General features: G+C 38.8%; 1 protein-coding gene across 3 annotated transcripts in view; it reads left to right on the top strand.

Moving 5' to 3' along the window:
* The window catches only part of LOC110291150 (signal-regulatory protein beta-1-like), a 50101-nt gene that overhangs the window by 13599 nt on the left and 18904 nt on the right, over positions 1 to 17598 (top strand). For all 3 annotated transcript variants that reach the window (XM_021158123.1, XM_021158122.1, XM_021158121.1), the window contains exon 2: positions 10048 to 10404. In XM_021158123.1, coding sequence (XP_021013782.1) covers positions 10048 to 10404 — 357 coding nt within the window. The remainder of the gene's footprint in view (positions 1 to 10047; positions 10405 to 17598) is intronic.

The raw sequence follows: 17598 nt of genomic DNA, 5'->3' as shown, positions 1-17598 counted from the left end.
GAATCTTCTGCACCTGAGATTCTCTCTTCCATCTCTTGTATTCTGTTGCTGATGCTCACATCTATGTTTCCTGATTTCTTTCCTAGGGTTTCTATCTCCATAGTTGTCTCCCTTTGGGTTTTCTTTATTGTTTCTACCTCCCTTTTTAGGTCTTGGATGGTTTATTTCAATTCCATCACCTGTTTTGTTTTGTTTTTCCTCTAATTGTTTAAGTGATTTTGTGTTTCCTTTTAAGGACTTCTACCTGTTTAGCAGTGTTCTCCTGTATTTCTTTAAGTGAGTTATTAATGCCCTTCTTAAGGTCCTCTACCAGCATCATGAGATATGATTTTGAATCTGAATCTTGCTTTTTGGGTGTTTTGTGGTATCCAGGACTAGTGGGCGTGCTCGGTTCTGATGATGGTGAGCGTTCTTGGTTTCTGTTGATAAGATTCGTGTTTGCTTTTCGTTATCTGGTAATCTCTCATGTTAGTTGTTATAGTTGTCTCTGCCTGGAGCCTGTTCCTCCTGTGATTCTGTTAGCCTCTATCAGCAGTTCTGGGAGTCCAGCTCTTTCCTGAGTCACAGTGGTCAGATTAGTCTCTGCAGGCAAGCTCTCCTCTTTCAGGAAAGGTGCACAGAAAGAAGTCTGGTGCTCAGATCTGCTTTCTGGGTGAAGATGAAGGCCTGAAAGAGGGCCAGTCCCAGAAGCTGTGTTGCTTCTGCAGTCCATGTGCTCACCTGTGCAGACTGGTCTCTAATAACCCAAGATACAAGATGGCTCTCTCACCTGCTCCAGTGGTCAGAGCCCTCCCAGGTGGCCACCTCTCCTCTGGCGGGGAATGTGTATGAATGTCTGGAGCCCTAAATCTGGTCTGTCACAGAAGCTGTGTTGCTTCTGCAGTCTGCATTTTCACCTGTGCAGACTGGTCTCTGAGGGTCCAGGGATAGAAGATGGCTCTCTCACCTGCTCCAGTGGTCAGAGACATAATGTTATATTTATACTTCTATTTTATCAAACCAGGAAGATGTAAGACAATTTTTTTCAATAATATGCCCACACTCCATATTATTTATTTTCTTCCCTGTTTTTGACCATTGTCCCTTAATTTCTAACTAAGAAATATTATTATATCCATTTCTATATTTGTAATTTTTTTCATAAAATGCTCAAATCCTCTGTATAGCTTGTAAATTGAATGTCTAAGTTACCATATATCTTGACTTTCAAACATCATTTGGTTCTTGCTACAGGTTCTCTCTGTTTTGTGTTTTTATTTTGCTGTCCAGACATTTCACTTTCTTTATGGTTTTGCCATACTTTACTTTTGTTATTTTCATATTAAGGACCTTTACATTTGCATATAGTTGATTTTATGATCATTTGCTAGATTTTTAAAGTTGAAATTACTCAGTAAGCCACATTTCCTTTAAGTACTGCAGACAGAAAGAAGTCCCCTAATAATCAAATCACCTCAAATCAAATATACAGTTTTTTTTTAGAAAAAAAATATTTTACTTTTTACTCATTCACTTTATATCCTGCTAACTGCCCCCCTCCTGGCCACCTCCCACAATATTTAACAGATCCAACGTCTGTTTGTCCCCCAGGAAGTAGGTTCATCATGGGTACCCCCCCCCATCCTAGCTCTTCAGTCTCTGCTAGGCTAGATGCTTCCTCTTCCAAGGAAGAGGAAGCTCTGTCAGTAGAATTTATCTCATATACAGGCAACAGATTTTTGGATAGCCTCCACTCCAGTTGTTCGGGACTCACATAAAGAGTAAGATGCACATCTGCTACACAGTGCAAAGAGCCCTAGGTCCAGCCAATGTATGTACTTTATTTGGTGGTTCAGAATCTGAGAGCACCAAGGGTCCAGGTTAGTTGACTCTGTTGGTCCTCTTGTAGAGTTTCTCTTTCCTCTGAGGCACACAAACGTTCTTCCTCTTCTTTCATAAGGGTCCCTAAGCTCCATCCAATGTTTTACCCTATCTGTCTGAATCGACTGCATGATTGGAACCTCTCAGCGGAAAACACAGCCTATGTGCAAGCATAACTGAGTATCATTCATAGTGTTAGGGGATGGTGCTTGCACATGGGATGCTTCTTAAGCCATCATGAATTTGGGAAATATTCTTGAATGCATTAGAGACAATTTTCTGAATGGAAGACCTGCAAAATTTATGATGTCTTTGTTTTTCATAGCTGTGCAGTTTTCTGTTCTGTAGATGCATCACATTTTCTTTATGCATTATTCATCATAGGGTTATTTAAGTAGTTTCCAGTTTTGGGCTATAGTGAATAAATCTACTATGAACATAGCAAATGTCTTTGTGAGATGCTTTAGCATCTTTTAGGTATATGCCCAGAAGTGGTATAGCTGGGTCTCGAGACAGTACTATTCCCAGTTTTCTAAGATTTTCATAGTGGTCCAAATTTGCACTCCCACCAGCAATGAAGATGTGTTGCCCTTGCTCCACATACTTGAAAACTTGTGCTATTTCTTTTAGATTTTTTTATCTTAGCCATTCTGATAGGTGTAAGATGGAACCTCAGAGTAGTTTTGATATTCATTTCCATGACTAAGGACTTTGAATATTTCATTGAGTACTTCTCATCCATTTACAATTCCTCTGTTGAGAATTCGCTGTTTAGTTCTTTACTCCATTTTTTAAATTGGGTTATTTGGGTTTTTGGTGTCTACCATCTTAAGTACTTTGTAAATTTTGGATATTAGTCCTCTGTCAGATGAAGGCTTAATTAAGATCCTTTCCCAATCTTTAGGCTGATGTTTTGTCCTACTGACAGTGTCTTTTGACAGATGCTGGAAGTGTTGTGAGGTCCCATTCATTTATTGTTGGTCTTAGAGCTGAGCCATTGGTCTTCCATTCACAAAATTGACTCCTAAACCAATGCATTTATGGGTTTTTCCTGCTTTCTAATCTATGACATTTAAGGTATCTGGTATTAAGTTGATATCCTTCACCCAGTTGGAATCAAGTTTTGTACAGAGTGATAAAAATAGATCTATTTTCATTCTTCTACATGTAGACACAAATTAGAATAGCACCATTTGTTGAAGATGCTTTAAGTTTCCATTGATTTTGTTTTTTTTTTATCGAAAATCAAATGTTCATAGGTGTGTAGGTTTATTTATGAGTCTTTGATTAGATTCCATTGATCAAAATGTCTGTTTCATTGATTTAAAAAAAAAACAAACAAACTATTGCTATCTAGCACAGATTGAGTACAGGGAAGGTGATTTTTACAGAAGTCCTTTTATTGTTCAGGATTGTTTTGGCTATTATAGTTTTCTTCTTGTTGTTGTTTTGTTTTGTTTTAATATATGAAGGTGAGAATTTCTCTTTCAAGGTTTTTTTCAAAATTGTATTGGATTTTTGATGAGGCTTGCAATGAGTCTGTAGATTGCTTTCAGGAAAATGTAAATTTTCACGATATTAGTTCTACCTATCCATGAGTATGGGAGATCCTTCCATCTCCTAATATCTCCTTCACTCTTTCCTTCAAGGACCTTAAGTTTTTGTCATGCAGATCTTTCATTTGCTCCATAGAGTTCCTCCAGGATATTTTATATTATCCATGGTTATTGGAAAGGGTGTTGTTTTTGTAATTTCTTTCTTGGCCCATTTATCATTTGTGTGAAGGAAGGCTAGTGATTTTTGCATTAATTTTGTATCTTGACTCTTTACTGAAGCTGCTTATCACCTGTAGGAGATCCTGGTAGAAAGTTTGTGGTATTGGGGGGGGGGAGTGGTCACTTAAGTATACTACCATATCATCTGCAAATAGTAATATTTTGACTTCTTCCTTTCCAGTTTGTATCCCTTTGACCTCCTTTTGTTGTCTTATTGCTCTGGCTTGACTTTAAGTACTAAGTGCTTGCTTTTTATATAGATGGCTCCTGAAATGCTGTGCCATTGCTTGACAAATACAGAGGTGGATCCTCTCAGCCAACCACTGGACTGAGCACAGGGTTCTCAGTGGAGGAGCTAGAGAAACGACCCAAGGAGATAAAGGGATTTGTAATCCCCTAGGAGAAACAACAGTATGAACCAATCAGTACCCCCAGACCTCCCGGGGACTAAACCATCAACCAAGGAGTACACATGGAGGGACCCATGGTTTCAGCTACATTTGTAACAGAGGATGGCCTTGTTGGTCATCAGTGTGAGGAGAGACCCTTGGTCCCTTGAATGCTGGATGCTTCGATGTAGGGGAATGCCAGTACCAGGAAGCAGGAGTGGGTGGGTTGGTGATCAGGGGGAGAGGGGAGGGGATGGGGGGGTTGGAGGGGAAACCAGGAAAGGGGATTACATATGAAATGTAAATAAAGAAAATATCTAATAAAAAAAAGATCATTTACAGAAAAAAAAAGAAATAAATTCATTTGATTATTCTGACTGATCAAATAAAAGTTTGGGATTATTTATATATACTATCATATCATCTGCAAATACTGATACTTTGACTTCTTCCTTTCCAGTTTATATCTCCTTGATCTCCTTTAGTTTTTGTATTGCTTTAGCTAGAACTTCAAGTCCTAGGGTAGGGAGAGAGTTGGAAGTCTTGTGTTGTCCCTTAATTTAGTGTAATAGCTTTAAATTTCTCTCCACTTAATTTGATTTGGCCATTGAATTGCTATATATTCTTTTGATTATGTTTAGGTATGTTTCCTGTATGCCTGCTTTCTCTAATACCGTCAACATAAAGGGGTGTTGGATTTTATCAAAGGCTTTTTCAGCATCTAATGAGACAATTATGTGATTTTTTTTCTTTCAGTTTTTATATGGTGGATTAGGTTGATGGATGTTCATATCTTAAACCATCCCTGCATTCCATCCAAGGGATGAAGCCAACTTAACCTTGGTGTATAATGTGTTTAATGTGTTCCAGGATTTGGTTTGAGAGTATTTTATTGAGTATTCCTGAATTAATATAAGAGGCATCAGTCTGAAGTCCTCTTTCTTTGTTGTATTTTTCTGTGGTTTAGGTATCAGAGTGACTGTGGCCTCAGAATGATTTTTGCAATTTTCCTTCTGTTTCTGTTTTGTGGACTAATTTGAGGAGTATTTGTATTAGCTATTCTTTCAAATTCGGGTAGAATTCTACAGTAAAACCACATGGTCCTGGGTTTTGGGTTTTTTTGGGGGGGGGTGGAGGAGTGTTGGGAGATATTTGATGACTTCTTCTATTTCTTTTGGGGCTATAGGGTTGTTAAAATAGTATACCTCATCTTTATTTAACTTTGTTGAGTAGTATCTGTCTAAAAAGAATCATCCTTTTCATTAAGATTTTCCAAATTTTTGGAGTATAGGCTTTTAAGTAAGACCTAATAATTTTTAGAGTTTTCTCACTGACTGATGTTATGTTCACTGTTTGATTTCTGATTTTGTTTATTTGGATACTGGATTTGTAGATAGATATTGTTTAAATTTTGATTTGACTTGATATGTCTTGTTTGCTCCACCTATGGTGATTAAGAGTTTTTCTGGATATAGTAGTCTAGATTGGCATATGTGGTTCTTTAGAGGTTGCAAAATATCTGTTCAGGCCCTTCTAGCTCTTAGTGTCTCTGTTGAGAAGTCAGGTGTAATTCTGATAGGTCTGCCTTTGTATATTACCTGGCCTTTTTCCCTTGTTGCATTTAATATTCTTTCTTTCTTTGGTAGATTGTGTGTTTTGATTATTATGTGCCAGGGGGGATATACTTTTCTGGACCAGTCTAATTGGTGTTCTGTAAACTTCTTTTTTGTTATTAGCATTTCACTGTTTAGGTTGAGAAAAGTTTTTTCTATTTTTTTTGTTGAAAATATTTTCTGAACTTTGGATCTGGCACTCTTCACTCTTCATCTTCTATTCTTATTACTCTTAGGTTTTTTTCATGGTATCCCAGATTTGTTGGATGTTTTTAATCCAGCAAACTTTTAGATTTAACATTTTCTATGACTGGTATATCAATTTCATTTATTTTATATTCTACATCTGAGATCCTCACTTCCATCTCTTTCATTCTCTTGATTATGCTTGTGTCTGTTGTTTCTGTTTCCTTTCCTAGCTTTTCCATTTCCAGTATTCCCTCAGTTTGTATTTTCTTTATTTCTTTTATTTTCATTTTCAGGACTTACACAGCTTTTCAAATAAGTTTCTTCACTTGTTTAATTGTATTTATTTTAAGCAATTTGTTTGTTTTGTCTTTAAAGAGCTCTATCCATTTGATAATATGTTCCTCTATTTCTTTAAGGGATCTATTAATTTTTTCTTTTTTTTTTTTTTTTTTTTTTTTTTGTTTTTTCGAGACAGGGTTTCTCTGTGTAACCCTGGCTGTCCTGGCACTCACTTTGTAGACCAGGCTGGCCTCGAACTCAGAAATCCGCCTGCCTCTGCCTCCCGAGTGCTGGGATTAAAGGCGTGCGCCACCACGCCCGGCTAATTTTTTCTTTTATGACCTCTATTATCTTTATAATATTAGATTTGATGTCATTTTCTTGTGCTACACTTGTGTTATGATACACAGGGCTTGCTTTCTTGGGGTATCTGTGCTTTGGAGGTGGCATATTGCCCTTGCTTTTGTTGACTATGTTCTTGAAAAGTCCAGTCATCATCTGTCTGGTTTTGGTCCTGGATTTTCTTGTTGTAGTATGTATTAGGAGGGGGTGAACATTAATGGTCCCGATGTGATAGGCCACTGATGGATATCATTTGGTTGTGTGGTTCTGAATCTGCACGTCTATACAGTACAGGAGCTGCAGGAGTGATGAATGTAGCCTGAGAGCTGCCTTTAATGTGGCAGAAAAATGAAGGTCCTCCTGGGCCAGCAGGCCCCTCATTGGAGCTTGGCTTGGACCAGAGGGCTCAGAGATCAGGAATGATGAGTGTTCTAAAGGAAGCTTACATGTATTCCTCAGGAGTCTGATGAAAGTGGAGGGCAGGTGGTGAGGAAATAGTGTTCCACCTGGGCTAGCAAGCTGATCAAGAGCACTTGGCTTAGCCCAGAGGGCTCAGAGATCAGGAATGATGAGTATGTGAAGTGAAGCTAACCTGTATGGTTCAGAAGTCTCACGTCTGATGAAGGTAGGGGGAATGGTGACAGGAGAATGGAGGTCCCCTGGGATAACAGGCTGCTTAGGCAACTTGGTGTAGCCCAAATGATTCAGAGAGAAGGCATGATTGGTGGGAAAAGGGAAGCTTATCTGTGTGGTTAATGATCTGAAGGTCTGCTGACAGTGAGGGGAGAGGTGGCAGCTGAATGGAGGTCTCCCTGAAATACCAGCTTGTCAGTACAGCTTGGCTTAGAACAGAGGGCTCAGCAAGCAGTGAAGATGGAATTGTAAAGGGAAGCTTACCTATATGGCTCAGGACCTGCATTTCTGATGAAGGTAGTGTGAGGGGTGGATGCAGAATGGAGGTTCCCCTGGTATTCCAAGTTGTTCAGGGCCTATGATCATTTTTGTTATGATTTAGCTGTGTTGAAATAGTCAGGGATTGGTGTAGTAGACTAGCCCTTCTTTTTACTTAGCTCGTGGGTCTTTGGATTTTAGCATGATTATAATTTATTTTACAGCTAACACCAACTTATAAGTGAGTACATATTATGCTATCATTTTAGGTTTAGGTTACCATAATCAGGAATTTTTTTTTGTTTCATCCATTCCATTTATTTTCTCTTTAAAGATATCTATCATTTTCATAAAGTTGGATTTATGATCATTTTTATGCTTTAGCAATATTGGAATATTTATGGATTGGTGTAGTAAGATACCTGGACTCTGGTTATGCCCTGTATTATCATGGCTGTTGTTGATTATGTTCTTACACTTGCATCTCTGGATTTAGGATGAATATCACTCTAGGAGCAGATTTCTTAGTTTGTTGTTAGTGGATAGTGATTTGTTCCTTGCTTTTCTTTCCTCATTAGTCTTCTGGTTTTTGTAGTCTATATTCCTTGTATCCAACATGACCTTTGGTTCAGCAGGAAATCTCAGTAGAGATGGAGGCTAGATTTCTGGTAGTTAGCATGACATTTGTTCCACCTTTTTTCTTCTGTGTGGTATGGCCTGTATGTAAGAATACACTATCCATCTATGTATAGATGAGTTATGGCAACAGAAAGCTGTTAGAAGATAAGGTATCAGAAGCTTGGGTCTTTTTACACTGAAAGGAAGTTGTTGGTGGATTCAGATGGCAGGTGGGGATCTTATCTTTTCTTCAGTGTGTAGCCTGCACCCAGATAGCCATTGTCTGTCCTAATAGGGGAAGATTCATGGCAGGGGAGAGTGGAGAACAGGAGGTATCAGTGGCTTAGGCCATGACTTCCAAACTGAGAGAGTAGGAGGGTTAATATAGCAGGTATGACTTTTACTTCTTCTGGCTGCCATGGCCTTCAACTGAGCAATTAATATCTACATGAATAACAGGAGTGTGGGGCTATGGAATGGTGGGGAAATATAACTGGGTGTTGGTGCCAGGAGCCAGCCTACCCTGGAATGATTTGAAGTGGGACATATCATTGGATATAAAGGCAGTTTTGAAGACTGGTTGTTTCTGGCCTTTTCTCACCCTAACTATACTGGATTGTTGCGTATAACTCCTAAAAAATTCTAAAACTTTTCTTGCTTACTCTGTGTTTAAAACCCACTGGCTTGGACAATTAATACTTGCTTTCTAGCAGTGCAGAATTAAGTGAAATTTTATTGCTATTGCTTTCTTCCAGGTCCAGGCAGCTGGAAGCCTCTATGGCTAGCTGGTTAACTCTTTGTGAACCAGAAAGAAAGGAAAGGAATTAAAATCCTTTCTACAGGCAAATGTGGATATATATATATATATATATATATATATATATATATCCACACTCTGACTGGGCTTGACTGTGCCACAATCAGCTCCACAAGCACTCACACATGCTTACATGCATACATTTACTTTCACACATACATATAGACAAAGAGACATACACATTTGGATTGATGGATGGATGGATGGATGGATGGATGGATGGACAGATGGATGGACAAATGGATGGATGGATTGATAGATGGAGGGATGGTTGAAGGGTTGGATGAGGCGGAGCTTCTAAGGCAAACCATCTAACAACATATTGAAGCATAGGCAAAGTGATGGTCAAGGTGTCAAAAGTTTCAGTCATTTAGTTCTGAAAGGAGGGATTATGAGGCTCAGATTGCAAGTGGGGATCTTACCTCTTCTGGCTTGTGTGCTGTGCACATAAGGAGTAAATCTCTGTCCAAATAGGGAAGAGTACATGGAATGTGGCAGGGTCAGTGTGTAGGGGAAGGTGTCAGTGGCTAGGGAAATGGCTTCCAAATCAAGGGAGTGGCATGTTCAGTCTGTAGGTAGGGTGCTTACCTTTTGTGGAAGGTATGGCCAGAACCTGTACGGTGAATGTTCACCTGAGTAGTGGAACTGTGGCCGGGGGGAAAGTAAAGCATGTCAGGAGGTTTAGTTTTGTGTTAGATGTGAGATTGTTTCTTTGGGCTCTAAATCAAGGAAGTGGGAATTGAAGGGTTCAGATAGTGGATGAGGCTCTTACATGTTCTGGCTGAAAGTTTTATTTATTTAGGGTCCAAGTTATTAGAACCTATCTATGACACTATCACTCTACCTGAAACAGCAAATGCTATCATAAGGATTTTGTGATCAAATGTATAAGTCACTATACCTAAATACTTATATTTATATCTGTTTGGCGTAAAAGAGTCACATAATCACATTCAACACTATTGTAACAGAATTTCCTAGGCCACATTCACAGAAAAGGAAACAGAAGCAAATACTGGATGAAGCATGATGATTCTTAACAAAATTAGGGCTTCAATTAGAATCTTTCCAAGTTGCAAGTATCTCTGTTATTCAATTTCCTCTTCTGTACTATGATCTTGTATTAAAACGCACAAGTTAGAGGCACTATGCTCATGTACCTGCTGAGCTCTAGTGAGTAACAGGTTTCTTTCTTTTTTTTTTTTTTTTTAATTACAAACTTGAGGAACCTGTGGCTCTACATCAAACTGAAAACTAACTGATATTTTCTGCAGGAGCAGCTATGAAAGAGCTGAAGGTGATCCAAGATGTTAAATCACTTTTTGTTGGTGCTGGAGGGTCAGCCACTCTGAACTGCACAGTGACATCCCTCCTTCCTGTGGGGCCCATAAGGTGGTACAGTGGTGTAGGACAAAGTCGACTCTTGAAATACTCATTCACAGGAGAATATTTCCCCCGAATAACAAGTGTTTCAGATGTTACAAAGAGAAACAACATGGACTTTTCCATCCGTATCAGAAATGTCACTCCTGCTGATTCGGGTACCTACTACTGTGTGAAGTTCCTGAGAGGATTATCAGACTCTAACACTGAGATTCAGTCTGGAGGTGGCACTGAGTTGTCAGTATTTGGTAAGTACTACATTTTCTCTTTCATCCTTCATTTCTCCTACAGGTCTGAAGTCTCCAATACTCTGTGAAAAAGTAAGAAACGTGTAGAAAGGACCCTAATATACATAGGTTTACTTTATCATAACTCTGGACGAAAGATCCTAAGAAGAAGTGTGGACATGCTATGTGCTAGAGGTTTCCCCTTTCAGGAAGTGAGTGTAAATTCATACATTTCTCTTGCTGCTCCAAGAAACTTATATTTCTAACTCTATCTCAGATTTGTAGTCAGCTTTTGTCAGTTCTATTATAATGTGTACTCGTGTGATTCTCTCTGAGTTCATATCAAAGGAATTAGTTCACAATGTTAGATTTATACTTTTATTTTTTCAAACTAGCAATATGTAAGACAATATTTTTTCAATAATATGCCCACATTCCAAATTATTTATTTTCTTCCCAGTTTTTGACTATTGTCCCTGAACTGCTGACTAATAATGTTACTGTTTCCATTTCTATATTTGTATTTTTTTCATAAAATGCTCAAATCCTCTGTATACCTTGTAAGTTTAATGTGTAAGTTGACATACATTTGGTTACTGCTTGCAAGTGTTCTTATTTTGCTGTCTAGACACTTCACTTTCTTTATGGCTTTTCCATATGTTCCCTTTGCTCTTTTCATATTTTAAATGAAGATTGTATAGTTCTGGACAAGTAGCATAGGGTAATAAATTCCGTACAGGACAGTCTTTGCTGATCCTCAAAGCCCAGGGAAGAAGGGATCTGAATTGCCAGAGTTATGAGAGTCAGAGTGACTCAGTACACTGGGTGCAGTGATGGGAAGACAGATGATATAGGAGAGTACCCTCGCAAGACCAAACCATGTTCAAAGGCAGAAACTCAGAAACTGGCCCATCTGGACATTGGGTATATGTGAATCCATGTTCTTTACCTTGACTCACCAAAGTTGAACTTCTGAACCACACAGGATAAAATGATAAATATCTGTTGTGTGAAATCACAAACTTTATAGGAAACTATTATATCAAACATAAAATTAATATAACTCAGGGTCCAGAGAGGTAATTCATGGATTAATTAAGCTCCTGCTCTTCAAGAGGACATATTTTATTACATATAATATGATATAGAAATATATTATAATATATTTTAATTCCTAAATTTAAACAAAAGTTCTTATTTACTTTTTGGATGACATTATTCAACCATAAATTCTTAAGCATATAATATATGTGAGAGCCAGTTGAGGCTCCATATTCCCCTTATTACTAATTTTGACATCTTGACTAGGGTCATCCCTCCTGATTATTGGACATTTCCATTGATAGGATTCAACTTCATCTCCCAAATGCAAACCCACAATTCTAGTCTTTATCCCAATACACACCTCCCTTTATCTACCACCACATGATCCCTTCTGTTTATATACTCACCCACCCCACCAAAGGTCTCCTACATCTATTCTATTACCCAACCTCAGGGAGATTCAAGAGTCTCCGCTTGAGCCCTCCTTTCTACTTAGCCTAACTAGTTATTTGGGACTTGGGACTGTCAGAGACTATTTTGTATCAGAGACCTATTCTCACAGGCACTGAAGGATTGAACCAATGTTGACTCCCTGTGTTTCTCCCTGGAGAAATCTCCATGTGGATCATATTCAATCACCAGATGAGGCAGCCAGGTCCTCACGTTGAACTTTCTGATAGATACATGAATTCTTCTATCTAAGTCTTGATTCTGAGAATTTTACAGCATGAAAGACAATCACACTATCCATCCCAGTCCTGTTAGAAAAGTGAGACCTGTATGCCAATGCCCTGTCCATGATCACACATCCAGTTAGTATTGAGATCTGTCAAGGAATCCACCTCTCATTCCTAGCCAACCTCTTTCTGTTCAAACAAGAGGCACCATCTCCACTTAGGTGCCTGATTCACAACAGATGTTGAGTCAGAATTTATGAGCCTAACCCCCAATTCTATTCATCACCACCTCCAAAGTTTCAAGATTTTCCTCAAACTCAGATTTTAATATGCAGTAACTATCAGAAAGCTTCACAAATCTTAACAATACTCTCATCCTATATTATTCCCTATGAGAAACAATAGTGCAGCAGCAAGAGATAGTGTATTTAAGATGGTAGACCATGAATATTCCATTTATATTTGCTACTAAAACAGTAATTAGTCATTAATAGTTTGCATCCACACAGGTCCAGAGTGGACTTATTCTTATATTCACTACCCTGGCCATAAAAAAAAAATGTCCTATTGAGGAGGGCTGTGGCACTTGAGAGTGTATTATTTTATAAAGATGTTACAGTTTCTCCACTAAGGTGTGATGTAGCAAATCTTATCACAACACTTCAGTGATGAGAGACAAGGAGAATGGGTTCACCATGAATTCATACATATCATAAACAAGGGCAATAATGTTCTAGGAAATGCAAAGTAGAGGAAACCCCAACCAGCAAGAGACTGACGTAAAATACAGTCCAGAGCTTCCAGTGATCCTAGCTTCATGTGTATATGTTATAATGATGCTTCATTAGTTATAATGATGCTCTTAATGATAAGGTTGGATAACAATCAGCAACTGTGTCTCTGTTATGTCATTTTCTCCATACTCATGTTCTATAAAAATAAGGTCATCTCTTCGCTTTAGAGAAGACTCTGTAGTTCAGAGAAAAACCTGACATGTAAACAGGTAAAGAAGAGGCAAGTGCTGATGGCAATCCCTACCTCATAGAGTTACACAAAATAGATGCTGTTCTTTCTACATATTCTCTCGGCAGCATCCATGAAACAAAGCTGCCAATTGTTTCCAGTATTGAAAATATAAAGAAGAAATAAATCAGAATATGTAGGACTCAGGGTTCCCTGGAACAAAGGTCTCTTTCTGCCCAGAGCTACATGGAGTAGGGATATAGCAGAGAAATCCTCAAGTTGGATTCATAAAGTAGAAATAGAGCAATGTCAGTGAGATGGCTTCAGTGGAGAACAGCAGCTTTCTTTTGGGAAATGAATGTGAAGTCACAGAAAATGATCTCTGAGATACAATGGTAATAAAAGACAGGTTTTTTTTTAGCCTCAGTATTTTAATCTGTGGCATGGTGATGATCACAGATCCTTCAGAGGGAAAGGCAGGCTTCTGTATATCAATCAACACAACAACATGTAAAAATACAGGTAGTATATTATGACTGCTAAACCTTGGACAACTCAATGAAACTTATCCTTAGTTTTCCTTCTGTAGAATGAGGGTACCTATTCCCATTTTGAGGGTGCTATGTCTACCCAGAGAAACAGTGAATGTCCAGCATCAGGAGGCCATGGGACAGAAATCTTACTCCCTGTACAATGCTCAGTTTCCTAAGTTGTGATTATGACAACCATGATCAATGGTAGGAGTTCCTTGAGAAAAGAGAAATTATTCACATGTTCTCTACCGGCAGTGTCAGGGTCATTAGAAGCATCAGAATTGCAGTAATCTTCCAGAGAAGATGGGATCTAAATGCCTATATAGCATCCCAACACTGCTAGTCTCTGACATTTATTCAGGACAAGATTTTCAGCATATTCTTTCCCCTGCTAGCACAAAATATAGATTTGCTCTAATGAAGGAGTGAAGTCATACAACATACTTAGAGAAACTGTTGACTGTTAGGAAATAGTTCATCACTGTAACAGTGCTACTAGTGGGTCATGTGATCTTGGACATTCCACTTTCCCTATCTAGGCTTTTGGTTCACTGGCATGAAGTTAGGGTTTGGTTGGCAGCTCTTCATCTAGCTACTTTTGTAAATTTCTGGGAAACTGAGAGAAATCCCAGGTCCATGTTCTGTTAGTTTTTCTGATATGTGTCTTCATATCTGAAATATCATATACATGATTTGAGGCAAAAGGAGTTATTTGGGATTGTTCCCTTGATAGACCTGTGAGGACACCAAGCTGAGACATGACAACCTGTCATGCTTCAGAACAACAAGATCCATCCTGCTCTGCACAACCCCTAAAATCAAATACTTTACTAGAGACATATTTCAGTGAGCAGATAAAAGGTCCCTAAGGTCTAAATAACAGAGAGTCCTCTTCAACTCTAACATCAGTGCAAATCTTTCCTACATTGCATGTGTTTGCATTGGAACAATTTCTGGGACCAGAAATTTCTCCCCTTTCTTCAGAGATCTCTGTTAATGATATAGAAAATCAACAACAGCTCTGTGTTTCTCCCATCTCATGGTCAACTGCTTTATATCATTAGCCCTAGTGGAGGAAGTGATTATACTGTGAAAACCACTGTGGAACACTGTGAAAGAATCACAAAGACAAAGGAGGATGTCAGGGTATAAAAGCTTCTGCTCCTTAGGTAGGATTTTCATGGTAGTGCCAGGAACAAAGCAGAAACTCATATTATTGTTTCTGTATGGTTTTCATGCACACAAATTGCAAAAAAGACTAGTAACAAGTAACAAGCACAGTGGTGAGGACAATTTCTGTGCACATACTTAGTCATGAGATTCTACCTTCATTTTCTTCTTCATCTTCATTTTCATTTTCATCTTTCTAGGCTGAGGGGTTTTCCTATTATAATCACTATCATCATCATCATCACCATCACCATCATCACTATTAAAACGGTTTTTACAGTCCAGGTGTTATCCCCATCCTAGTCTACCCTTCAACAGTTCCTCATCCCATTCTTCCTACTCAGTCTCCTAGAGGATGCCCCTACCTATCCTCATTCCAATCTACCTCCCTACTCCCTGGGTCTTCAAGTCTTTCTAGGGTTATGGCAATTGTCTCTCACTGAGGTCAGACCAGGCAGTCCTCTGCAGTGTGTGTCAGGGACCTCATATCATCTAGTGTAGTGGCTGAGTGTCAGAGATTTTGGGGGTCCAGGTTAGTTGAGACTGCTGGTCTTCCTATGGGGTCACCTTCCTCAGATTCTTCCATCCTTTTCCTAATTCAACCAAAGGAGTCCCTGACTTCTGTCCATTGGTAAGTACCTGTATCTGACTCTTTCAGCTGCTTGTTGGGCTTTTCCTAGGGCAGCAATGCTACGCTCCTGTCTGAGGGAAGGTTCCTCCCTTTGAATGCTGAGCATCTCTTATCTATCAGGTTTCTGGTACATTCTAGAGCCCCCCCACACACACACACACCTCTTAACTTCCATGGTTTACTTTTTCCATTCTTTCTGAAGGCCCTTAGGGCTTCACTTCTGTTCCCCACCCTCACACCTATACCTCATCATGTTACCATTTCCCCTGCCTGTCTCCTCTCCAACCCAGGTACCTCCTATCCTCTGCCCCTGAGATTTCTTTCTTCTCCCTTCCAAGTGGGGTTCAGGCATCCTTACTTGGGCCCTTCAGGATGGTAACTTTTGGGTTTTATGGTTTGTATCCTGAGTATTCTGTATATTTTTTTACTAATATCCACTTATTAGTGAGTGCATGTCCTTTTGGGTATGAATTACCTCACTCAGGATGACATTTTCTAGTTCTATTCATTTACTTGTAAAACTTATGATGTCCTTAATCTTAATAGTGAATAGTATTCCATTGTGTAAATGAACCACATTTTCTCTATTCATTCTACCATTGTGGGACATCTGGGTTGTTTCCAGCTGCTGGCTATCACAAATAAGGCTGCTATGAACACAATGGTACACATAACCCTGTGGAATGTTGGGACATCTTTGACTTTGTGCCCAGGAGTGGTATAGCTGGCTCTACAGGTAGATTGGTTTGCAGTTTTCTAAGGAGCATCAAGATGGATTTCCAGAGTGGTTGTACTAGTTTGCAATCCCACCAGCAAAGGAGGAGTGTTCCTCTTTGTCCACATTCTTGACATTGTATGCTGTCATTGAGATTTTTATCTTAGACATTCTGATTGGTGTGAGATGGAATCTAAGTATCATTTTGATTTGCATTTACCTGATGACTAAGGACTTTGAACATTTTTTAAGTCTTCCTCGTGGCTGAGGTTTTTAATCCAGTTTTTATGGAAGGGTATTAGGAAAAGTATCAGCTCAAGTCCTTATCAAAACCTACCTATCAGCCAAGAAAAAATTTATTTTCCCAGAGTAATAGAGGTCAGTGGATAAGAGACAAAAACAGAAGATAGAGGATGACAGAGAAAAGGAAAACAAAGCAGGGAGAGAGGAGTCTTTGTCCCAGATAAGAAAGGACTGCCTCTAGGTAAAGAGGAGACAGATGTGACACACAGGAGAATGGCAATTAATATAGGTAAAATTGGAAATACTGTGTTATGATGAAGTGTTTAATTTTAATTGGGAATATTAATTTCATGAGCCAAAAAGGGGGTTTTAATTTCCAGACTTCAATGCTTTGACAGCTGGACCTTGGTAATCAGCCTCAGGAGGAGGAAGTGGCCAAATAAGGAAACAGACCTTGGTTTCTAGCTTTAGTATGTAAACTAACGGCTTTTGAAAAGGTAGAGGGTATAAGGAGAAGGGCAAGGTCTGTCAGAGCCATGCTTAAATGGACCAGAGTCCCACCAAAGGAGATGTTGCTATGTATTAGTTAAAGATCAGGATTAAATTAATCACCTGGTGAGTGTCAGATGAATTTTGACTTTAGCCTGTGTAACACTTCCACCCACATATACTCTGATCTCAATCATACCAAAGATTTGGTTACTAGAATCTTGGCAGTATCAGATTAGCCAGAAACTCCCTCAATCTTGTAGGAATATTAGTTGTGGTGGAATTTAGATATACCGACTTCAGAAAGCACTGTTTATCTTCCTGTCTGGCTGGTCATTTAATAAGGAATTATATATGTACAAATACGATTGTGTATAATTGTCAAATGCAGTCTGCTATTCATAATAACCACAGCATAAGACATCTACAAAGCATACTGTCTTCCTCCCAACAATCCAGTTCTATGTGTGATTTTAAGACTAGAGATTATTTCTATCTGATAATGGGCTTGCATCTATTTCCCTTGAGATTGCCAATTTGAAAAGGAACTAAACCTGGCTTCATTGATGGAGAGCGATCTCTGATTTTTACTTCAGACTAAGTACAATTGAAACCTATAAATGGACATGCAGATGGTTAGGCTCTCAATTTTAAATTTATTTCTAAGCAGAGAGAACACATAAGGCATATGGGTACAAAGAAAAAAAAGAAAGGAAGGAAGGAAAGGAAGGAAGGAAGGAAGGAAGGAAG

Source organism: Mus caroli, chromosome 3 (genome assembly GCF_900094665.2).
Source record: "Mus caroli chromosome 3, CAROLI_EIJ_v1.1, whole genome shotgun sequence".
Lineage (NCBI taxonomy): Eukaryota > Metazoa > Chordata > Mammalia > Rodentia > Muridae > Mus > Mus caroli.
Note: the sequence above shows the minus strand (reverse complement) of the source record. Positions and strands in the feature narration are given on the sequence as shown.